This window comes from Oryctolagus cuniculus, chromosome 1 (assembly GCF_051225735.1).
Source record: "Oryctolagus cuniculus isolate XC-2025 breed Fujian yellow rabbit chromosome 1, ASM5122573v1, whole genome shotgun sequence".
In the NCBI taxonomy this organism is placed as follows: Eukaryota; Metazoa; Chordata; class Mammalia; order Lagomorpha; family Leporidae; genus Oryctolagus; species Oryctolagus cuniculus.
Window position 1 is genome coordinate 226,256,592 of NC_142867.1, and position 24,633 is coordinate 226,281,224.

At 48.3% G+C, this 24,633-nt stretch overlaps 1 protein-coding gene across 10 annotated transcripts in view; it reads right to left on the reverse strand.

The window, feature by feature from the left end:
- TTLL11 (tubulin tyrosine ligase like 11) overlaps positions 1–24,633 on the reverse strand; it is a 271,165-nt gene that overhangs the window by 192,339 nt on the left and 54,193 nt on the right. For 8 of the 10 annotated variants that reach the window (XR_016211618.1, XM_070056361.2, XM_070056388.2 and 5 more), the window contains one exon: positions 22,627–22,760. The exons of 1 other annotated variant lie outside the window; for it this stretch is intronic. Coding sequence is in view for 7 of the 9 variants with exons in the window: in XM_070056361.2 (XP_069912462.2) it covers positions 22,627–22,760 (134 nt within the window). In the remaining 2 variants the exon portion in view is untranslated. Of the gene's footprint in view, positions 1–21,030; positions 21,147–22,626; positions 22,761–24,633 lie in introns of those variants that run through there. One more of the 10 variants, XM_089301987.1, reaches the window with a different exon arrangement.

The following is a 24,633-nucleotide window of genomic DNA, read 5'->3' on the forward strand; positions in this document are numbered from 1 at the left end:
CAAGAGAGTTGTGACTGATCTCAAGAGGTTATATGCATCCATCCCGCGAGCTCAGATGGTTTAAAAACCTAGATCAGGTGAGGCTGATTTATCCTTGCTATCTCTAGAGATGGCTACTGGGTAGAAATAAATAACTTTGATAATCACATAATTTCCCATAAACGAAATCAATCTGATTCGCTGAGATTTGCTGCTTTTCTTTCACATCCTTTATACCTATCTGCTTCTCCAACAGGATCTGCAGACTGGGTGATCCCTAACCGTGCCCATCTGAACTGACCCTGAACTTGGTTCTGGTTCTTCTAAACACGATTTTGTGCACTGAGAGTGCTTCTCAGGGCCTCCCCAAGTGTGGTTCATCTGAAGGCTACAACATCCTTCCTTGGGAATTATTTTTATCATTTAGCCCGGGTCCCTTTCCTCTTACTCATCATTGGATACAACTGACAGTGAAAACAAAAACCCTGTTGAGTCCCCCCACCCTTTTATAAAAATGAGATTCAGCTATTGCTTACCGTTTAAATACATGTCTATTTTTCTCACTTGCAATCAGAGGGCCCTTGTAGAGCCTCATCAGGGAAATGAGGTTATTTTAGTCCTCTAGCACGGGGGTTGGCAAACTTTGGTCCAAGTCCATCACTCCTGGTGTTGCAAGTAAAGTTTCGGGGGGGACACGGCCATGCTCATCCGTTTGGCTGTTGTCTCTGCTGTGTCCATGCTCCAAGGGCAGAGGCCAGTCACTGTGATAGAGACCCAACGAACCGCATAGTTTCTCTCTGGCTTTTATGGAAAAAGTGGTTCAACCTCTACGCACAGATGAACAGCTGCCACCACTAATTATGCAGCATTCGCACACGGACTTCTTAGCAGCACTGACAAATGCCTGCACAGAAGGGACAGTTTTTAACTTGTTCTCGAATATTCCATATCACACATGTTTTCATTAATTGCTTGTCTCTAGACCGCCCACCTGCCAGAATTTCCTCAAAATCAGAGTTCTATTGTCTCTCTTTTGGATCACAAAAATCTCTGCTATGTGATAATTAAAAGCACGCCTTTCAGTATCTGGTAGGCCATGATTCGAAAGATGTGCCTCTTCGCGGCTGGAGTACTTGCTAAGCGCCCAGCGAGGAACACCCAAGCCTGGGCACGGCAGGTGAACTCTCTTGTCTGCCTCACTTAGAAAATGGAGAGGCTAATGTGGCAGAGGCCTTTTTGTCCTTTACCTCAACTTGCTTCTAACTAAGGTGATTCAAGCTGGGGCAGGGGCCTTCCCAAGGTCAGAAGAAGGAGGGAGGAACCGGTCCCGGAATGAAATGTAGTTGCTCTCTGCTCGCCTGTGAAGTTGCTATCTGCTTGGGTTCCTGTGCGCTAGTGCTGGAGGGATGGGGTTAACCCTTGCTAGACAGCCTACAGCTCAGTATGTGGGTGGAACAAACATCATCAGTAACCACACACACAAATGCTTACTGTATCAATTCCTGCGGCCACCGTGTAACATTAGAGCATCCAATCAAATGGATGCATGTAACCACATAAGGGAGACAAAGAGGCTAAAACCATATAGAAGGAAATCCTCCCTCTTTGTTCCGGCATAAGAAACTCCACCTAGGCCGGTGCCGTGGCTCACTAGGCTAATCCTCCGCCTGCAGCGCCGGCACACCAGGTTCTAGTCCTAGTCGGGGCACCGGATTCTGTCCCAGTTGCTGCTCTTCCAGGCCAGCTCTCTGCTGTGGCCCGGGAGTGCAGTGGAGGATGGCCCAAGTGCTTGGGCCCTGCACCCGCATGGGAGACCAGGAGAAGCACCTGGCTCCTGGCTTCAGATCAGCACGGTGCACCAGCTGCAGCACGCTGGCTGCGGCAGCCATTGAGGGGTGAACCAACGGCAAAGGAAGACCTTTCTCTCTGTCTCTCTCTCTCTCTCACTGTCCACTCTTTCTGTCAAAAAAAAAAAAAAAAAAAAAAAAGAAAGAAAAGAAAAGAAACACCACCTGGGCCTATGCCAGACTAAGTGTAATATAAGACTACTTCCTGTTAAAGGCCTTGGTGTCTTGACACTCTTCCCAAATCCTGCTACAATAAGAGAATCCATTTCATAGGTTTAGTGTGAGAGTTAAATAAGAAAAAAATGTGTACCATGTATCAGGGCTAGAGGACAAGGGATCTTCCCCACAAACAACCAGTGCTTTTTATGATACAGTAAATATTTGTATGATAAAAATAATTATAATTTTAAAAGTTAAATAAATTCTGAATACAATTACATTAGATAAGAGTATTGGATCAATGTTCATCTCACAGTTTGAGACTCGCAGTGTGGTTATGAAAGAAGATGCCCTTAGGTTTAGGAAGTGCACACGGAAGTGTTTAAGGGGTAAAGGAACATCACGTGTACAACTTATTCTCAAGAAGCAAGATCAAATGTTCACATCTGGTGTTGAGTGCAGGGTGGGAAGAAATTATTTGCATTATTCTTACAAGTCTACAGAAAGTCTGAAATTCTATCCCAACAAAAAGAGAAAATGGCAGGAGGCCAGGAGGTCTGAAAATACAGAGAGGCACAGAGATCTTCCAGATCTACCAAACACTCTACTGGCTCTCCTCTAAGCCTTCTGGAATATGCACAGGATGGGCCAGCGCTGCAGCATTGCAGGCACAGCGGGTGAGGCTGCTGCCTGAGTCCTCTGCCTGGGAGCCCCGGAAGAAGCTCCTGGTTCCTGGCTTCAGATCAGTGCAGCTCGGTCCATTGCAGCCATCTGGGGAGTGAACCAGCGGATGGAAGACCTCTCTCTCCGTCTCTGCCTCTCTGTGACTCTGCTTTTTGAATACATAATCTTTTTTAAAATAAGAAAGAAAATGCATGGGGTTAATTTCAGAAGGCAGGTGGGGGAAGCAGATGCATGTTTGGGTGAGAGCCAAGGACCAGAGGACCCTCTCATTAACGAGGCCAGAGACGGCCGTGCCACCTCCTTTCTTACCGCAGACTTCTGCTGGCTTCACCTTCTTCTGCTGGCTAGAACACCTCCAAGAAGCAGGGATGCAAAGAAGCAGCCGACTGAGAAGCAGAGGAGGGGAGATCGCGTCGACTCTTCAGAGACGAGGGGAAAAGGCACAGGCAGGGCAATTTCCATAATTCCCCTTTGAGGCAGACAGGAGAGACAAGATTGGCTGCACTGTGATAGAAGATCAGACATCGCCGCCCCAGAGACGCAGGTGGCACCGCTGAGAACGTGGGCAAAATGAGATGAAAGGCCACAAATTGAAGGGTAAAGGATGACCTCGGGGAGGTGGGGCTTTCCTGACCTTTAAAAGAGTCTCTCCCCGAAAAGGATGTTTACCTCCTTTCACTTTTTCTTTGTAAAAGCTTGCCAAGAGAGGGAGGAAGGGAGGAATGAGGGAGGGATTGAGGGAAAGAAGGAGGGAGGGAAGGGGAAGGGGGAGAAAGAGAGAGCGCGAAAAGCCCATCTATAGATCCCATTCATCTCCAGATCCCACAGAATAAATCAGTACGGCAAAAGCAGCAAGCAAGGGGCCGGCACTGTGGCACAGTAGGTTAAGCATGCCCCTGCAGTGCCGGCATCCCATGTGGGTGACGGTTCATGTCTCAGCTGCTCCTCTTCCAATCCAGCTCTCTGTTATGGCCTGGGAAGGCAGTGGAGGACAGCCCTGGTGCTTGGTTCCCTACACCCCTGGCTTCTGGCTTCAGATCAGCTCAGCTCTGGCCATTGCAGCCATTTGGGAAGTGAACCAGCAGATGGACGACCCCCCCCACACACACACAGTGTGACTGTGCCTCTCAAGTAGAATAAATAAATCTAAATTTAAAAAAAAAAAGCAGCAAGCGAGAGTCTCGCCATTCTGCTTTACAGTGTTTGGGGCACAAACTGAAGTGAAGGCAATGAAGCAATCCAGCTCCTACCAGCAGACACGTTGCTGCACGAGGCTGTCTCCCAGCAAGGGTTGGGGAGGGGCCTCCAAGCCAACCCAAGCCAACCTAGGATGCAGCTCAGTCAAAGCCAGGTCTCAGCATTTCTCTTCTCCCCAGCAATCCATCATCAAATAATGAGATAATTAGTCTCAAGATCAGATCTTAATTAAAAGTTAAAGTAAGTCCAGTTCCACGTTTCCACAAAGCCAGAAACATCCAGAAAGTCTTTGTCTAAGCGTTCGTAAACTCCAGCTTCTGTTTCCAGGTGAGACTGTAGAGCCCTTGCTTGGTATCCACCCCCTTCACACACCTGCCCCAAGGTCCCCGTTGCACTGACCAGGATCCCGCTCCCTGGGACCCTCAGTTTTGCAGGGACAGCAGCTAGGTAAACGCCCATTCACTAGTGGGGGGAGGGGGGATTCAGTGCGAGTCACATAGCAACGCTGTGATGCTGTGGACAAGGAAATGGAGGCTCAGAGTGGTTGAGTACGTTCTCAAGGCACACACTTAGCAAGCAATCAAGAAAGGATTTCAGCCTAGGTCCACGTGGACACCGAAGCCCCGCCTCACTGCATCTCCATCTGGAACACTGCAAATACCACCTGTGGGGTCTGGCCCATCACTGAGGAAGGGTGCAGAATTGGGATCCAGAGGACAGGGTGGTCAGCTGTCCAAGGGTGGAGGCATCAGGGGAGCAGGAGGCGGACTCAGGGAGGGGGGGATCACAAAGGGCCTTCCCAGATTTCACGCCATCAGCTCTGGCACAAGGCAAGAGTCCGCCCAGGGGAGAAGGGCAGGATGGAGACCCCAGCAGAGGACGTGGTGGCAGGGGCAAAGCCAAGGGCATGAGAGCCTTGGCAGACGTGAGCCTTTCGGAATGGGCACTGATAGGAAGGATGCCTTGGCTGAGCCAACAGCTGCTCGCCTGAGCCGATCTCACCGAAGGTACCCGCTACAAGGGGCGTGCAGACCCAGCTCTGGGAGGTGGTGAGCAGAGGTAAGGAGGCTGTGACTGCCCTGGGGTTGCTGTGGCCAGGTGTGCTGTGCGCTGCCAGGAGCAGCTGTATTGCAGCCTTCATTATCAGCCGGCACCGCTAAGCCCGGGGCTACACCAACCCCAGTGTTAGCAAGAAGATGATTGATTACCTAAGGCCCTTTGTGCTCCCACGGAAACCTTGGCAGCAGAAATTTGTGTTCAATTTCAACTCCAGGGGAGAGTTTTATGGAAGTCCAGGAAAACCAAACCCCCAGAATTACGAAAGTTCTGAATAAAGGGACCTTGTGGTGGTGGTGGTGGGGGGGGGGTGACCTGCCACCATCTTCTACAGAGCAGACACTGTAGGACTCAGCCAGGGTCCCAGGGCCCATGTGTCGCTCCCCCTCTTCGCGGAGGAACGACACAGGACCCTGCATTGTTCTTTCGTCTGCTCGGCCCTTCCCGGGTTTGCTGCTGGTTCTTCCCGGGTTGGCTACCGTCCCTTCCACCTCCGTGGAAGGGCGGTTCCCCCTGCCACTTTCCCCACTTCTGCGGGGGAGTGGCACACCGCCGGCCGGCTCTCTCGGGGGCTGCTCAGATGTTCCTCAGGTGTTCCCCTTAGATGTTCCTGGTGCATGTTGTCTCTCTCCTCCTTTATAGTCCTCTTCCACCAATCCCAACTCTGCTACCCACACGCCGAGTACGCTGCTCTCCTCCAATCAGGAGCAGGATCAGCTCCTGCAGGTCATCACTCAAGTTGGCGAAAGGCAGCTGCGTAGAAGTTGTTACTCCCTTCTCAGCACCATATTGTGGGAGAGCAGATGCATAGAATAAGTCTTAATTCCAGTAACAGTCTAGTCCGAGTTGCTCCCCACACCCATGCAAAGGTGGAGCCAGAACTTGAACCCTAGAGTTCAGCGTTTCATCCCATCCTGAATAGGGGCTTTTCCTGCCTTCTCTGTCCCCCCACCTTTCCCATTCCATGTTACCCTGGCTCCCATAATGCCTGTGCTCAACGCCACCCCCAGCCTGCACCAGCTGTCTGGGCTACTCAGCACCGCCCTCCTTGGTAAGCAGAGACTGCACCCTTTGTCTTCGATTCCCCAGCCAACAGTGCTGGACACACACAGGACACTCAGCAAGTGTCTGTCGATACTAAAGGAAAGTGCGACAGCTGTGGGGCTGAGGCTGGGCCACAGGGACCTAGGACACATGGGACCTGGGGCAGGGGACCTAACCCTCCCAGTCTCGGCTTCCTCATCTGCAAGCTGCTGAATAGAACACGAGATAGCGCATAGACAACGGGATGCGGAGACGGTGAACGTCCGCCTGAAGGAGTGAAGGAGTGAATGGCCACCTTCCATACCAGAAACCCACAGGCCCAGGGCATCCCTCACTAACCTGGTGTCCCTGGCCCTTGGCACTCAGAAGGGTTTCGGGAAATGACTGCACTAAGCAAAGCGAGAATACAGTCATGCGTTGTCTTCATGATGGGGACACGGTCTGGGAGGCGCCTGGTGAGGTGACTGAGTCCTTGTGTGAACATCATGGAGTGTGCAGCCAGAAACCTAGACGGCACAGCCCACCCTCTACCCACCGAGGCTCTGTGAGACCACCAGCACATCCGCGGGCCACTGCTGACCCTCTGAGTACACGAGCAGCTGATTAGCACGGGGAAGCAGGAGCAAACACCTGTCGTCCTGAGCCCCTGGGTCCCTATCTACAGATTGAAGACGATGAAAATGCTGCAAACTGAGTGGGGGGTGGGGAGACGGGGTGTTCACCAAAAGCACTTGACACACCGCAGAGCACCGCCCAGATGTCAGCTGTCTCCAAGCTAACGCACAGGACCAGGCAAGGCTTTTCCAGCGAAGGCAGCATCTTGCGTCTCAGATGATAACATTTTGCCAGTTAGCAAACGGAGCTGGGAAGCAGGGGGCACGCATGCAGCACGCAGCACCATAGATCCAAGCAGGAGGTGGAGGTCTATTTTTGGTAACAAAGGAAATAAAACTCAAAGCAGACGGGGAGGTGAAACCACGGCTCCTCCAGCATCTGTGCCAGTGGCTTTGAACCATGTACTTGCTTCTGACAGCTAGAGTCCCCTCGCTTCTGTCTTTAGCCTTTCACTGGCTATGCACCAGATCCCTGGGCTGCCGCTTGGGGCCCTGGGGATGCCAGACTTCCTGAGTAGAAGCCATTCTGCCCCGTACGCCGGCTCCTACGCTCACTGCAGATGTGTGGGAACGATGTATGTGAGTGGAGGCTGGGATGTCAGCGGGGAAGCGCTGATCTCCAGCCTCGGGGGCTCTCCGGTGTCTCTGACCCGCCCTCTTGTTGAGTGGCAGGCTGCAGGCTGGGTCCTGCTGATGTCCTGGGCCCCAGGGGACCTAACTTTCGGTGATTAAACTGCCAAGGGACAAAGCACTTTGAACTGCAGCATTTGCGTGTTGACTCGAAATTTAACTTGGCAAATACACCTGAGCTCCTACTGTGTGCCAGGTGCTGTGATGGGCACCAGGGAATGCAACAATAGAGGCTGGCACAGTGGCGTAGCAGGTTAAGCCTCCACCTGCAGCACCAGCACCAGTTTGAGTCCCAGCTGCTCCACTTCCGATCCAGGTCCCTGCTAATGTTCCTGGGCAAGCAGCAAAAGATGGCCCCCAAGTTCTCGGGCCCCTACACCCACACAGGAGACCAGGAAGAAGCTCCTGGATTCTGGCTTTGGCATGGCCCAGCTCTGGCCATTGTGGCTACTTAGGGAGTGAACCAGCGGATTGAAGACCTCCCTCTCCACCTCTCAAATAAATAAATTTTTAAAAAATACAATGATGAGCAAGACCCATGTGGCCACTGTGCATGTAGAACATATAGGGAGAGAGAAAGACAAGCACACAGGCGTCACTCAGCAGGGGCACAGGTCTGAGGACTACGAGAGGAGAACAGGGACTGTGCAGGGCTCACCCACCCCAGGCATGGGGAACAGAGCAGGTGTGGAGAACCTGGACACTAAGGAGGGCTCTGAAGAATTAGCAAGAATGGTCTGGGGGAAGAAGGCAGCTTTGCAGGTGGGAGGGGCACAGAAAGCGTGAAGGGGCAGGTGCCTCAGACAGAATGGAAGGCAGTGGGAGACGCAGAGGTGAGAGAGGCTGGGGTCACTGAGTCCCGAAAACCATAGACTCTGGAAGGGTCCCCGGGGAGAGAAGTCGGGAGAGGTGAGAGGCTGGGCTGCAGAGCCCAGCAGGGACTGCGACGCACACTGAGGAGTTGGAACGGCATCTGCTGGGTAAGCCGCCAAGCCAGTCAAGTCAGCGTATTGTCCACTCGAGAGGTGAGGGGAGGCGAGCGAGGCACTCACCATAAGCCTGGAGTCAGGAAAATGATGCACGCTCCACATCGCGGGTTTGCTTTCTGCCCTCACTCTGACCCACTTAAAAGTCCACATTTTCCTAGTTCCTGAACCCAGTGGAGCTGATTGTTCTCCGCAGCTTTTGCAAATACCGCACTTCATTCAGCAGAACCCATAAGAGCAGACTCAGGATGGTAACTAGAGAGGAAAATGGAAGGAACCCTTGCTCGCTGGTTCCCTCCGAGAGGCTGCAGAGCCTTATCAAGCAGCTTTTTGGCTTTCTTCACTGAAAAAAAAAATCTTCTGCTGAGAAACACAAACTCTCTCACCATAATAAATACTGTTTTGATAACAAAACTGTACTTTTCTCAAATACCCAGATGGAAGACCATATGCAAAATCAACTCCAAGGAATTTTTTTATTCGCCATCTGCTAAAATTGGAAAGAAAGCCTGCATCCTCCTCCGGTCTGCACAAAAATTTCCACTGAGACTCCGACTTGCTTCCGCCTGGTGCCACCTGCTGATGATATTTGGGTACCGGCTTTGCAATGGACTGCTGGGGAGTGTGGGTCTCCCCTTTTCTGCAGTGAAATAAACTGAACCCTAATTAATGTGAGAAAGAGCCTACAAAGCGTCAGGTTTTCACTTGTTTTGCAGCCACTCGCATCCTCCCCTCCTCCTTGTTGCCGGAAACAACAAGGCAAACCCCACCCACACACACACACCTCTCCAGGCTCACTTCCAAGGCCACAGCTAAGACACTGCATACCTTCATATAACGTGCACCAGCTCCCATAAAAGCCTCGTGTTCAGCTTTGCCTGTCAAAATCGTCAACGCATCTATCCTCTGGAATAGCAATTGCACACTGAGATAGCTACCTGAAGACCAGGCTGGCACAGGTCTATAAAGGTTATCTCCAAGGGGCATGCTCCCGACAGCATCGTCTCTTGAACCAAAACATGGATGAGAACTACCTAAACGTTCATCAGCACCAGAAGGAGCTTAAAAGTTACGATGTGTTCTTACAATGGACTGCTGCTCAGCGTGGACGAGGGAAGATGCCTACGACATAACTGGCAGGGAACGCGTGGTACAAAGAGAAGGTGGGTCAGGAACGTGGCTTGGTGGTTAGGGTGCTGCTAGGGACCGCCGTATCCCATACTGGAGTATCTGGGTGGAGCCCCCGGGTACTCTGCTCCTGATCCAGCCTCCTGCTAACGGACACCCTAGGGGGCAATGCATGATGGCTCAAACACTTGGGTCCCTGCCATCCACATGGGAGACCTGGATTGACTTCTGGGCTCCTGGCTTTGGCTTGGCCCAGCTCTAGCTATTGTGGGCATTTGGGAAGTGAACCAGCTGGAAGAAGATCCCTTTTTCTGTGTGTGTCTCTCCTTTCTCTCTTTCTTTCTCTCTCTGCCTTTCAAATAAAATGATAATCATCAATAATCAACTAATTAAAATTAAAGGAGTGTATAGTATAATTCCACTTTTAGAGAAAAGAGTTATGTATGTCAGAATGTATATTTATCAGAGGAAAACTGTGGAAGGAAAAGTGCTAACCTGCTAAAAGAATTTCTGAGAAATTGGAACATTTTTTCCACTCTATACATGCTTATGTAATTTTAATTCTTTTTTTAAAAAAAAGATTTATTTATTTATTTGAAAGTCAGAGTTAAAGGGAGAGAGAGAAGGAGAGACAGAGAGATTTTCCATCCACTGGTTCACTCCCCTAGATGGCTGCAACAGCCAGGGCTGGGCCAGGCCAAAGTCGGGAGCCAGGAGCCAGGAGCTTCCTCCAGGTCTCCCTCATGGATGGCAGGGGCCCAAACACTTGGGCCATCTTCTGCTGCTTTTCCCAGGCCATTAGCAGGGAGCTGGATCGGAAATGGAGCAGCCGGGACTCAAACTGGCACCTATATGGGATGTTGGCATTGCAAGTGGTGGCTTTACCTGCTCTGCCACAGTGCCAGCCCCTGCAATTTGAATTCTTACTGTGAATGCATTGTTTTCTAGGAAGGTGAAGGAGTTACTACAACAATAATGCCTGTTGTGGTTTGAAGATGGGATGGTTTTCCTCCAAAAATGGGGGAGTTGGAGACCTGGTCCCCAGTGTAATGGTGTTGAGAGGTAGGGGGACCTTTGGATGACAGCTGGGTCACGAAGGCATCGCCCTCATGAAGGGACTAATGTAGTTCCCCGAGGGTGGGTGAGGTACTGCAGGAACGCACGGTCACAAGGCCAGCCTGGCCCCTCTCCTCACTCTCTCGTCTCCTCTCTTGCTTGTGGTTTCTGCAGTGACTCACTCACCTTCCACTCTGCTGGGAGAGAAGCAGCAAGCAACCCCCACCAGAAGCAGAGCAGAATCCGTGCCTTCCCAGCTCCCAGAACCATCAGCCAAAACAAGCCCCGGCTCGGGCGTCCTGGTACAGAAGGGGAAACAGACTAAGACACTGTCACGTGCACGCATGTGTGCGTGGTTTTAAAGCCAGGTTTGCAGCAGATAAAAAACAATTCATCATCAAATACCCACTGGATGCCCACACGCACTCTGAGCCTGGGATCGTTTTCTCACGTAGTTGATGAAGACACGGCGCTGAGAGCAGACGCTCTTGCCTGAGATCCCAGGAGGACTAAGTGACAGTGCCAGGGCCCCACAGCAAACAACAACTGCAGGGTTTTTTGTTGTTTTGTTGTTTCTTGCATGGCTTCCATTTTTTTTTTTTTTTAAGTCTTATTCTACATGCGCCAGGTCCTAAGTCAGCAGGCTCTAAATTAATTCCATACATGGACAAAGAAATCCTCCTTTGTATTAGAGAACGATCCAGTCCTAAGGAAATTCAGGATCAATCAAATGAGCTTTGCTATTTCCGGGATGAGAACACTAGAACAGAAAGGGACTGGAATGATCGCCCGACCTAACCTGCCCATTCTGCTGATGAGAAAAGTCTCCCAGAAGCTAAGGCAGCCAACAGTTAAGCAGCGGACACTCGCTCAGCTGACCTCTGGACTTCCCACTACACCTGCTTCTCTCCCTGGGTTTCCACCTTGGCAGATGCCTCCTCTCCAGACTCCTGACAGTGGCAGTTCTGCCTTCTTCCCCATTGCCTGGCTGGATCTGTCTCCACGTCCCAGAGATTCCACCTTCTAAATTCCCCTCACTGCTGGCTCCTCCCTGCGTAGGACTCCCGCTCAGCTTCTCCGTGCACTGGGCAGGATCTCCTTGGTGTAGATAAGTGCAATGTCCTTTCTGACAGGCCTTGCTCCTCCACCTGCCCCAGTCCACCCTCCACTGTCAACATGAAAACCTGACCGTAGGCCTCCCGGCCTCCACTGCAAACCCCTGCCTGGCCTCCGGCTGGTCAAGGTCTTTACCTGGCATTGGAGCCCTCTGCTTCTCACACTTCACCTGTAGACAACTCCTCTCCTCTTAAACCCAGTGACCACCAGACCGCTCCTCGTTCCAACATGCCTTACCATTCTGCACCTTTGCACAAGCTACTGCTTTTAGCTGGGATGCTCTTCCGTGGCCAGTTTTCCAGGGGAACTCACTCCTGCAAAAGCAGGCCAGGGTTCCCCTCCAGCAGGAAGCCTCTCTCCCTCCATCCCCTCTGCCCTGTGCCCTGCCCCCTTGTCTCCAGCAAAGTCTGGCTCCTTCCTCTGGAATACTTCCATACCTTATGCACATCAGTTCAAATATCTTCCCTCATCATGACACAGGAAGGAAAAATATTGCTTCTGAACCCAATCTTGTAAGCTGTGTCATCTGCTTTGCCTCTCCGGTCTTGCATTGCTAAGGGGTCTTAAGTTAGGTGATGGCCATGAACTATATGCTTATGTCCACTCGTAAATTCGAATGTTGAAACCCTAACTCCAACTGGGATGGTGTTAGGCAGAGGGTCTTTGGGGAGTAGAGCTCCCTGGAGGGGATTAGTGTCCCTGTAAGAGGAGGGAGAGAGCTAGTCCTTCCTTCTCTTGCACGTGAGCCTACAGCGAGACGACCCCTACCCCTTCTAAACCAGACGGACAGTCCTCACCAGAATCCCGTGCTGGGCCTACCTGGGGTTTCTACATCTGGTCTCCAGAAGTGTGAGCAATAAATGTTACTTGTTTAGGCCGCCCAGGCTATGAGCTTCCGTTACAGCAGCCTGGAGTAAGGCGCAGCCAGCTAAAAACATTGCACAAATGCAGCGCTTGTTAGAGCTTTGTACGCCTTCATTCGGAAGACTTCCATGTCCGATTGAGCTGTAAGAACAGAAACTGGATTTACTCTCATCCTAAAGCAACCCAAAACTGCACAAGATACTGTCCAGCGGACAAACCAGGCATCAAAGGACAATGCTTCCCAGGAGAAAAGAATCACACGATGATGCAAGCCCCATGACTGCCCCGGGTGACTGCCTTGTGAGAGAGTCCAGGGCACAGTGCACAGTGCAGAGAGCAGGGATGCCCTGAGGGAGAAGATGGAACTATGGGTGGGGGTGGGGTGGTGGGATAGGACAGCGGGGCCTCTTGGGACAGGGTGCTGGGAAGCAGACTGCCACTCAGAGAGATTCTGGAGAGCCACAGAACTCCCTCAAACATTTAGCTGAGTTCAGATCTGTGCATGTGAGGCCAAGGAAAGAGCCATCCCAAATGGGCAGAGGCAGCCGCACCTGGCACCCACACAGGACCAGGGACAGTGTCTGCCCTTATCAGCCAGACTGGAAAACATCAGGATTCCAGGAGGACTGGGTAGATGACACGCAAGGCCCTGGCCTTAGTGGTGCATGATTTGCCTTCCACTAAGCACGGCTCCAGTCCTGCCTACCGGATCATAACAACAAGACTTGAAGTCTAGTTCCAATGAACTAAACTGGATCCTACAAAAAAAAAAAGTTCAAAACCATAAAACCATATCCAACACCCAAAGAAGGCAACATGCACAATGTTTGTCATCCAGACTACAGCAGCAGCCGTGAGGCGGAGCCTGGAAGTACAGTCGTGACGCAGAGAAAGATCAAACCCAACTCAGAATGGACCCAGAGCTGGAGTTAGTGGACGGCGACGCGGAGCTAGTGGTTATAAGACATTCCACATGCTCAACACGTCAGGTAGAAAACACAGAAGATGTGAAAAAAGGACTCAGATCTAACTTTTAGAAATAGAAACTACAATGTGTGAGTTGAAAAGTAGACTGAAAGGGATCAACAATTTATAGATTATGGACAACAAAGAAGAACAAAGTTAGCAAACACGGGGCTGGGTGTTGCTGCACAGAGGGCAGAGCCGCCGCCTGTGACACCAACATCCTACATGGACACCAGTTTGTGTCCTGGCTGCTCCACTTCCAGTCCAGCTCCCTGCTAATGGCCTTGGAAAAGCAGCAGAAGATGGCCCAGGTGTTGGGCCCCTGCCACTCATATGAGAGACCAGATGAAGCTCCTGGCCCAGCGCTGGCCACTGTGGCCATTTAGGGAGTGAACTAGCAGATGGAAGATCTCTCTCCCCCTCTCTCTGTAACTCTGACTTTCAAAATAAATCAATCTTAAAAAAAAAAAAAAAGTTAGTGAACATGAAGATAAAACAATGGAAACTCTCCACAACGAGACAATGTGTTTTAGGAAACGAACACAGTGAGACTGGGGCAGGCATTTGGCCCTTCCCTTAGGATGCCAGTTAGGATGACGATACCACATACTGAGTGCTTGGGTTCAAGTTCCTGCGTGGCTCCAGACTCCAGCTTCCCACTAATGGGTATCCTGGGGGGCAGTGCTGATGGCTCAAGTACTGGGGTACCTGCCATCCACCTGGGCTGAGTTCCTGGCTCCTAGGTAGGGCCCAGCCCAGCCCTGGTCACTGTGGACATTAATGGAGTGAATCAGCAGATGGGAGTTTCCCTGTCTGTCTCTCTTTCTCTCTGCCTCTCAAATAATTTAACAATCTCTGTATGAACATATATATTATGAGCAGAGCATGAGTGAACTACCATGGGACAACTACAGAAGGTCTAATATGTGTGTAATTAATGTGCCCAAGAGGAGGACGGGAAAGAAATTCTAAAGAAATAATGAGCAAACATTTCCCAAATTTCATGAAAATTATAAGCCCACAGATCCAAATGCTCAGTGAACCCCAAAAATGAGAAACATGAAAAAATTACATCAAATTGTTAAAAACAAGTGATAAAAAGTATCCAGAGAAAAATGATATATTGGGGCCGAAGCTGTGGCCCACACCAGGTTAAAGTCCTGGCCTGAAGCACCGGCAACCCATATGGGCACCGGTTCAAGTTCCAGTTGCTCCTCTTCTGATCCAGCTCACTACTGTGTCCTGGGAAAGCAGTAGAATATGGCCCAAGTCCTTGGGCCCCTGCACCTGTGTGAGAGACCCGGAAGGAGCTCCTGGCTCCTGGCTTCGGATCAGCACAGCTCTGGCCATTGCGGCCAACTGGGGAATGAACCATCAGATGGAGGACCTCTCTCTCTGTCTCTACCTCTCTTTGTAACTCTTTCTTTCTTTCTTTCTTTTTTTTTTTTTTTTTTTTTTTGACAGAGAGTTAGACAGTGAGAGAGAGAGAGACAGAAAGAAAGGTCTTCCTTCTGTTGGTTCACTCCCCAAATGGCCACTACGGCCGGCGCACTGCGCCGATCCAAAGCCAGGAGCCAGGCACTTCCTCCTGGTCTCCCATGCGGGTGCAGGGCCCAAGGACCTGGGCCATCCTCCACTGCCTTCCCAGACCACAGCAGAGAGCTGGACTGGAAGAGGAGCAACTGGGACAGAATCCAGCGCCCCAAATGGGCCTAGAACCCAGGGTGCCAGCGCCACAGGCAGAGGATTAGCCTAGTGAGCCGCGGCACTGGCCTGTAACTCTGTCTTTTTTTTTTTTTTTTTTTTTTTTTTTTTTCTGACAGGCAGAGTGGACAGTGAGAGAGAGAGACAGAGAGAAAGGTCTTCCTTTGCCGTTGGTTCACCCTCCAATGGCCGCCGCTGCAGCCGGCGCACCGCGCTGATCCTGGCAGGAGCCAGGAGCCAGGTGCTTTTCCTGGTCTCCCATGGGGTGCAGGGCCCAAGCACCTGGGCCATCCTCCACTGCACTCCCTGGCCATAGCAGAGAGCTGGCCTGGAAGAGGGGCAACCGGGACAGAATCCAGCGCCCCAACCGGGACTAGAACCCGGTGTGCCGGCGCCGCAAGGTGGAGGATTAGCCTATTGAGCCACGGCGCCGGCTCACTCTGTCTTTCAAATAAATAAAATAAAGCTTTAAAAAACAGAGAAGAAAAATGATACATTATACTATATACAGAAGACCAAAGATAAAGATTAAAATAGATTTTCTGTCAGAAAAAAATACAAGCATGAAGATGGAAGAACATATTAAAAGTATGGAAAAAAGGAAAAAAGACAAACTCGAATTCTACAGCTAGAGAAAGTATCGTCCAAAATGAAAGGCAAAATAAATTTTAAAAACTACAAAAGTTGGGTGATAAAGGGAGTTGCAAAAGAAAATGATGCCAGCCAGAAGGGTGGATCTACACAAAGGAATAAAGAACACTGGAAATGGTAACTGAGGAACTATACAAGGTTTTTTTTTCCTTGTTGTTATTTAAGTCTCTTTAAAATGCAATTGATTATTTAGACAAAAACAGTAACAATGTGGTGTGGGATTTATAACACACACACAAAAGTGGAATATGTGGAAACAGCACAGAAGCCCGGTGTGGGAAAGTGGAAGAAGGGTGTTAGACGGTTCTTACAAGTAAAGTGTCGTAGTGTCACTTATGGTGGGCTGTGACAAGTTAAAGATGGGGACTATCAGTCCCAAGGGAACCACAAGACGACAAACCAACAAATAAAAATAGAGAGCAGCAGCCACGAAGCCAACGAAGAAGCTGACAAATTCCTACCGAGACCGACGGGGTGGGGATGAGGACTGCAAATGTCAGGGATGTGAGGAGACATCAGCAAAAGGTTATGGAGATTAAGGGGATGAAAGGCAATATTATGTACAATTTTATACAACAGAAATGACAGAACAGAGAAACCAGACGTTTCTTGGATGACACATATGGTCAAAGCTCATTCATGAAGAAATAGATGGTCTGAACAGCCTAAACCTGTTAAAGAAACTGAATTTGCAGTTAAAGCCTTCTCATAAAGAAAATACTAGGCACTCACGACTTCACTGGCAAACTTTACCAAACATTTCAAGAATAATTAACACCAATTCTATACAAACTCCTCCAGGAAATTGAAAAGCAGAGAATACTTCACAGCTCATTCTATGTGACCAGCATTACCCTGGTAATAAGACCAAAGACACTGAAAGAAATGAGAAGAAAAGAAAGAAAAAGAACTACAAGCCAATATCCCTCATGAATATAGATGCAAACATTCTGAAAAAAATTTTAAATTTTAATAAATCAAATTCAACAATTTATAAAAAGGATAAAATATTGTGTCAAAGTAGGGTTTATCTTAGGAATCCAAGGTTCACTTAATATTTGAAAATTGATTAATATCATTTACCAGGTTATCTGAAAAGACTCAGAAACAGTGTGTAATAAAATCCAAGATCCAATCCCAATTAAAAACAAAGCAAAAAAAAAAAATACATGGAGACAATAAATAGAAGGAAACTTCAACTTAACAAAGAACATCTCAAGAAAATTACAAGTAACATCATACTGAATGAAAAATTAAGCCTACTTTCCTGCTATCAGAAACACGTACAGGATGTCTGCTCACACTACTTCCACTCCCCACTGTACAGAGGTGCTAACCAGCGCAATAAGGCAAGAAAAGAAAAGGGTTCATTGGAAAGTAAGACGTAAAACCGCCCTATTCTCAGATGATCTGATAGTCTGCATAGAAGATCCAATGCAGCTCACAATACAGGCTGTCAGAATGACTAAGTCATATCAGCAAAGTTGCAGGACACAAGACTGAAACATGAACATCTACTGTGTTTCTACATACTCACAACGAACAACTAGAAACTGAGGTTTAAAAAAATAAAGCGTTACCAATGTATCAAAAATTTGAAGTAGGGAAAAGCCTTGCAAAAGGTGTAGAAAACCTGTACACTGCAAACTAGAAAATGTTGCTCATAGAAATCTTTAGTGAAAGGAGATATATACCATGTACATGGGTCAGAAGATTCAGTGTTGTCAATTCTGCTCAAAATGATATGTACAGTCCCAATTAAAATCACAGCAGGTCTTTTTTATGGTATAAATTGATAAGCTGATTCCAAATTTCATGTGTCAGATCCAAAGTCTACAATAGCCAAAATAACTTTGAAAAAGAGTAAAATTGGGCCAGCACCGCAGCTCACTAGGCTAATCCTCTGCCTGCGGCGCTGGCACACCAGGTTCTAATCCTGGTCGTGGCGCCAGATTCTGTCCCGGTTGCTCCTCTTCCAGTCTAGCTCTCTGCTGTGGCCCGGGAGTGCAGTGGAGGATGGCCCAAGTGCTTGAGCCCTGCACCCCATGGGAGACCAGGAGAAGCACCTGGCTGCTGGCTTCGGATCCTGGCCGCTGGAGCAGCCATTGGAGGGTGAACCAACAGAAAAGGAAGACCTTTCTCTCTGTCTCTCTCTCACTGTCCACTCTGCCTGTCAAAAAAAAGAGTAAATTGGAAACTTATATTATCTGATTTCAAGACTTATTATAAAGCTATAATAATCAAGGTAGTGAGATTTTGGAATAAAGACAAGCAAATAAATCGATGTAATCTAATACCAAATTCAGAAAGACACTCCCACATATTTGTGCAACTATTTTTGACACAGGTGAAAAGGCAATTTGCAGGAGAAAGGGTGTCTTCTGATGAAATATTTCTAGAGGGACCAGCACTGTGGCATAGCTGGTAAAGACACTGCCAGCAGTACCAGCATTCCATATGGGCACTGGTTCGAGTCCTAGCTGCTCCACTTCTGATCCAGCTCTCTGCTATAGCCTGGAAAAGCAGTGGAAGATGGCCTAAGTCCTTGGGCTCCCATGTGAGAGACCTAGGAGAAACTCCTGGCTCCTGGCTTCAGATTGGCCCAGCTCCAGCCATTGCAGCCATTTGGGGAGTAGACCAGCAGATGGAAGACCTCTCCTCTCTCTCTCTTTCCCTCTCTCTCTGTAACTCTACCTTTCAAATAAATAATTTAAAAAAAGAGAGAGATATTAGCTAACATACCTAAAGAGGAAATAGAATAAAACATTAAAAATATTCAACTAATCTAAATGGATAGCATAAATAGAAAAGAAATAACTAAATAGTGACTCTGAATACAACACTTAATATTAAATACTAAGTGTAAATGGGCTAAAACACTAATTAAAAGGCAAAGATTTGCAAAACTGGTTAAAAGACCATAGTAAACTAAGCACATGCTGTTAACAAGAATCACACTTTAGTGAAGACACACTAAAAGAATGGTAAAAGATACACCACACAAACACTAAGCCCAGGAGAGCTGGAGGTGCTGTGTTAATATCAGACATGGTGGGGCTGGTGCTGTGGCGCAGTGGGTTAATGCTCTGGCTGGAAGCACTGGCATCCCATATGGGCGCCAGTTCAAGACCCAGCTGCTCCACTTCTGATCCAGTTCTCTGCTGTGGCCTGGGAAAGCAGTAGAAGATGGCCCAAGTCCTTGGGCCCCTGTGCCGGCATGGGAAGACCCAGAAGAAGCTCCTGGCTCCTGGTTTCGGATCGGCGCAGCTCCAGCCATCTCAGGAGTGAACCAGCAAATGGAAGACCTCCTCCCCACCCTCTCTCTCTCTCTTTCCCCCTTCTCCTTCTCTCTCTGTGTAACTCTTTCAAATAAATAAATAAATCTTTAAAAAAGAAAAAAAAAAGACATGAACAGCACCAAGTATTACCTGGCCTAACTGACATTCATAGGATGCTACAGCAGCTACTCCAGGACACACATTATTTTCAAGTGTATATGGAACATTCATGAATTTTGACAGTAAATGGGCCACTATAAAACTCTCTATAAATATAAAGGCATTAAGCTAATATAGAATATACTTTCCAGTGACAAAAAATTAAAAGTCAGTAACAAAATGTATTTGGAAAACTCCTCAAATTATCTTAAAAGTAAATACCACCTTTCTGAATAACCCATGGTAAAGGAGATATACCAATGGAAATTGGAAAACATTTTGAATTGATTGATAATGAAAACATAACATTCAAGATTTCTGAGATGCATCAAAAGCAGTGCTTAGAGGGAATTATTGCTTTAAATTCTAAAAATCGATGATTTTATGTTTTCCTTTAAAAATAGAAAAAGAAAAGCAAATTAAGCCTAAAAGAAGTACAAGGGAGGAAATTCCAATAAAATTCAAAAATCAGTGCAAAATGGACAATGAGATAATTAAGTTGGCTCTGTGAAATGATGAATAAAATTGATAAGAGTTTTACTAGATATCAAAAACAAGAGTGAAAACATAAATTACCAAAATCAGCAAGGAAAAAGGGCACATTACTAAATATCCCATAGACAATAATAATAAGGGGATGTTATTTTCAAAAGGTTTATGTCAATATATTTGACAACTTAAATAAAATGGACTAATTTCTTGAATGACACAAATTACCATCTCTACTAAAAAATTAATTAGCCACCTAAAAATGTTCCCAAAAAGAAAGCCTAAGCCCAAATACATTAAATAATGAATTGCACCAAACATTTAAGAAAGAAACAAAACCAAAAAGCACATAGATTAGAAGGAAACAAATAGGAGGGCTGGCCTTGTGCTGCAGCGGGTTAAGCTGTAGCTCGCAGTGCCAGAATCCCACATGGGAGCCTGACTGGCTCCCAGCTGCTCCACTTCCAACCCAGCTCCCTGCTAATGCACCTGGGAAGGCAGCAGAAGAGGGCCCAAGTGCTTGGGCACCTGTTACCCATGCAGGAGAACAAGATGGAGTTCTTGGCTCCTGCCTTCTGCCTGGCCCAGACCTGACTGTTGTGGTCATTTGAGGAGTGAACCAGCAGATGGAAGATATCTGTCTCTCTCTCTGGCTCACTTGCTTTCTTCCTCTTTGTTGATCTGCCTTTCAAATAAATAAATAAGTCTTTTATAACAAGAAATTTTAAAAATATGTTATATAAATGAAATATAAGTATATATAATACATGTAAAATGTATGTATTTTATAGAAACAAAATATTTTTATATAGAATATATTTATTCTCAGATGAATTGACTACGTACATAGAAAATCCTAACAAATCTACAGAAAAAAACTCCAGGAGGGGCCGGCGCCGTGGCTCACTTGGTTAATCCTCTGCCTGCAGCGCCAGCATCCCAATATGGACGCTGGTTCTCGTCCCCGCTGCTCCACTTCTGATCCAGCTCCCTACTAATGCTTCTGGGAAAGCAGTGGAACATGGCCCAAGTTCTTTGGTCCCTGCACCCACGTGGGAGACCTGAAAGAAGCTCCTGGCTCCTGGCTCCTGACTGGATCTATGCAGCTCTGGCCATTGAGGCCATTTGGGGGAGTGAACCAGCAGATGGAAGATCTCCCTCTCTCTCTCTCTCTGCCTCTCCTTCTCTCTGTGTGTAACTCTGACTTTCAAATAAGTAAATAAATCTTTTTTAAAAAAATGTGGTAGATTCATGCAAAGGAACACCATATGGCGAGAATAATACAAATTGCAGGTACACACAACAAACCCAGATGACTCTCAAAAGCATAATTCCCAGAGAAAAAAAAAAAAAAAAACAGACTCCAAAAGTGAACACACTATGTGATCCGTTTGCGTGAATTTCTTAGATGGCCAAAACTCACCTATGATGGTGTGTAGTTGCCTGGGATAGGGGATTAACTCCTCGGCACTTCCGGGGTAATGGGAGGGTCTTCCGGCTTACCAGATTTCAGAGCCGGCTGGCACCCGCTCAGTCCGCCTTGCAGAACAGTAGGGAGAGAGCAGTAGGGATGGGACGGGAAGGCCCCAGCCCAGCCACAACTGACGAGCAAAGCCACAGAGGTTGGAGGTTAGGGAGACTGGGTCTAGGGGACAACTAGTAACTGCTTTTGCAAATCGACATTATTAAAGCACCATGTGCATACAGTAGAAGGCACTCCTTTGAATAGTTTGATGGATTGTAAGAAACGGGTGCAGATCCGTGCAACCATCGTCTCGCAGACATGTTCTTGTGAACATGATCACTTCAAGCTGCTTTCTTGCTTAGTAAATCACAATTTTATTACAAGTTTTAGAATTCCACATTAAAGCCAAACAATACAGAGGCAAGAGAACAGATTACAGTCGGCTCCAGGTGCAAATCCTAGACTTCTTGAAGAAGTCAATTTCTCAAAGCCTCAATTTCTATCTCCACCAAATGGGGATACCAGTAAAATCAACTTTGTTAAAAGTGTGGTGAGAGTGAAAAGAAATCATTTTTCATGGTGGGCCATTTGGCGCAGCAGTTAGGCCACCACCTGGGACACCTGCCTTCCGTATTGGAGCCCCTGGTTCAAATTCCAGCTACTCTGCTTCTGATCCAGCTTCCTGCTAATGCACCAGAAGGCAACAGTGATGGCTCATGTACTTGGGTCCCTGCTACACACAGACGACCAGGATGGAGTTCCCGGCTCCTGGCTTTAGCCTTCCCCAGCCCTGGCTGTTGCAGACATTTGGTGAGTAAACCAGATCTGCCATTCTCTGTTTTTCAAGTAGGTGGAAATAAGTAATTAAAAAAAAGAAAAGAAAAAGAATGTTTAGCTTCTAGCACAACCCCTGAAACATAGGAAGACCAACCAATGGTATTGGCCTTATCAGTATTAGACAGTGGTTTATTATACAGTCACCCTCAGAGGTATGGTATAGCGTGAGGAACCTTTGGCCAAAGGCATTGAACGGGTCCTACATTAAACTATCAAAAGACTAATCAAAATGGCAGTCCTGAGTTCTGCTTCCCTGTTGGCTCTATTTCACGATCAGTGGTGAACGTTCCAATATGTTGCACGCTCAAACCACTTCAAGGTGGAATGAGTCATTTGAGAATTGTTCCGGAACAAACTTGAAGCAAGGCTTTGGCCACAGACCACAGCCTGACCTCCCACGTGTTACACCACGCAGGCCCCATCCCACTGTGGGCTCAGCCACCTGCTCTGCCCCCATCTCTCTCCAGAGCCCTGACCCCACCATCCAGCCCAGAGACCAGCCTCAGGCTGTCTCCTCGGGTCGAGATCCACTTCATTTCAGCTACCTGCCACTGTACCTGTTCAGTTCTGCGAGCCAACACCCCTTTGTGTGCCCTCAGTCAGTGTCAGTTTCCTGGAGACCCCCCCCACCCCCCGCCACGGCCCAGGCCAGCTCCCATCCCAGCACACAGGACCCAGGACCCCACAGCAACCATCAGGGGACAGAGCGCCGTCTACCTGAGCGACGAAGAGCTGGAACTCGTCGGGCAGGATCCAGGAGCGGGGGTAGAAGTTGTACTCCTGCGGGAAGAGGCTCTGCATGATCCTCACGGCTCTGCTTAGCGTGATTTTCCGCACCATTTCCGTCATGCCTGCCGAGAGGAGACGCCCTGTGGTTTTCACAGCAGCCGGCCCCCAGTTCTGAAACAGCCCTTGCTGGGGACTTTGCAAAGCACCCGCCCGACAGAGCCACTTTCTCAGCCAGGAGTTTAAAGAAGATGTGAGTTGCCCACAGCGGTGACTTATGGTTTGAGATCAACCCAATTAGTGGAGAACTTGAGAGAGCAGACGGATTTTTTTTTTCTCTTGTACAAAGAATGGGTTTTCACCTAGTTTACTGTTCTGTTGTCACTCCCTTCGGAGACACACAGAGAAGCATTTATATCGTACAGCTCAAATTTAATGCCTTCTTTAATTTGGGGTTACCACACACACTTCTGGGGTTTTTCCATCCTGTACCCTAGAGAACATGAAGGAGCTTCAAAAAGTTCACAGAAGATGTGCATTATGAAAAAAAAAATACGCGGCCAGTGCCATGGCTCACTAGGCTAATCCTCCGCCTGCGGCGCCGGCACTCCAGGTTCTAGTCCCAGTCGGAGCACCGGATTCTGTCCCGGTTGCCCCTCTTCCAGGCCAGCTCTCTGCTGAGGCCTGGGAAGGCAGTGGAGGATGGCCCAAGTGCTTGGGCCCTGCACCCCATGGGAGACCAGGAGGAGGCACCTGGCTCCTGGCTTTGGATCAGCGCAGTGCACTGGCCGCAGCGGCCACTGGGGGGTGAACCAACGGAAAAGGAAGACCTTTCTCTCTGTCTCTCTCTCTCACTGTCCACTCTGCCTGTCCAAAAAAAAAAAAAAAAAAAAAAAAATACGCATGAATTCTCAGAAGTCTTGCACCAAGATAAACATCAGGTTATTTTTTTCCATTTTTCCATTAACTTTATGAAGTAGCCTTTATTATCTGATGAGGAGCTGCATTAAGTTGCGTGTTTTTTTTTTTTGTTTTTTTTTTTGACAGATAGAGTTAGACGGTGAGAGAGAGAGAGACAGAGGAAAAGGTCTTCCTTCCATTGGTTCACTCCCCAAATGACCACTATGGCCAGAGCTGCGCCGATCCGAAGCCAGGAGTCAGGTGCTTCCTCCTGGTCTCCCATGCGGGTGCAGGGGCCCAAGCACTTGGGCCATCCTCCACTGCCCTCCTGGGCCACAGAAGAGAGCTGGCCTGGAAGAGGGGCAACCGGGACTAGAACCTGGCTCCCATATGGGATGCCAGTGCCACAGGCAGAGGATTAACCAAGTGAGCCACGGCGCCGGCCCCAAGTTGCTTTATTTTAATCTTTCATGAGTATCAAAGAGATAACAGAGGAAAATATACACCTTTCAGCATAAAATCTGTCCCCTTGAATCAAGGACAGGAAGTGGAAAGGACCCCCGCAGCATAATTTCTAGTTGAAGAGGAAAAATGCAATCCTTGGGAGCGCCTCCGTTGTGAGGGCTGACATTGACACTGATCAGATCTTACTAATTTGCCCGGAGGCAGCTGAGATGTCTCACTTAGAAAGCATTTTAAAAGCCTGGCGGATTTCTTTCCCCAATGGTAACATCATTAGCAACTCTGACAGGGGAAGAAACTCGGTCTATGCCATCACAAATTTTAAGCAAATGGGTAAAAATTGCTGTACATTTTAGCAGGCTTCTTTCCTAAGGCAAATATCATTGCTAAAAGTGGAGGCTGAAAATAGCCTTCACCCTCCAGGAAAATGAACCGTTCCATTACTGGCCCTTAGAAATCTGCTTAGCAAAGTTATTCTTAATGGGAAGCATGATGTTCCATGTCGGTGTGGAGTGTTCCAAATGGGTCCCGACAGAACGAGCGGAGTTTGCTAAACTCCCAAGTGCAGGAAGCAAAGAGCGAACATCTAGGAAGGGAGGCTTCCAGAACCAGCGCCTGGCTTCCCCCAGCACAGGG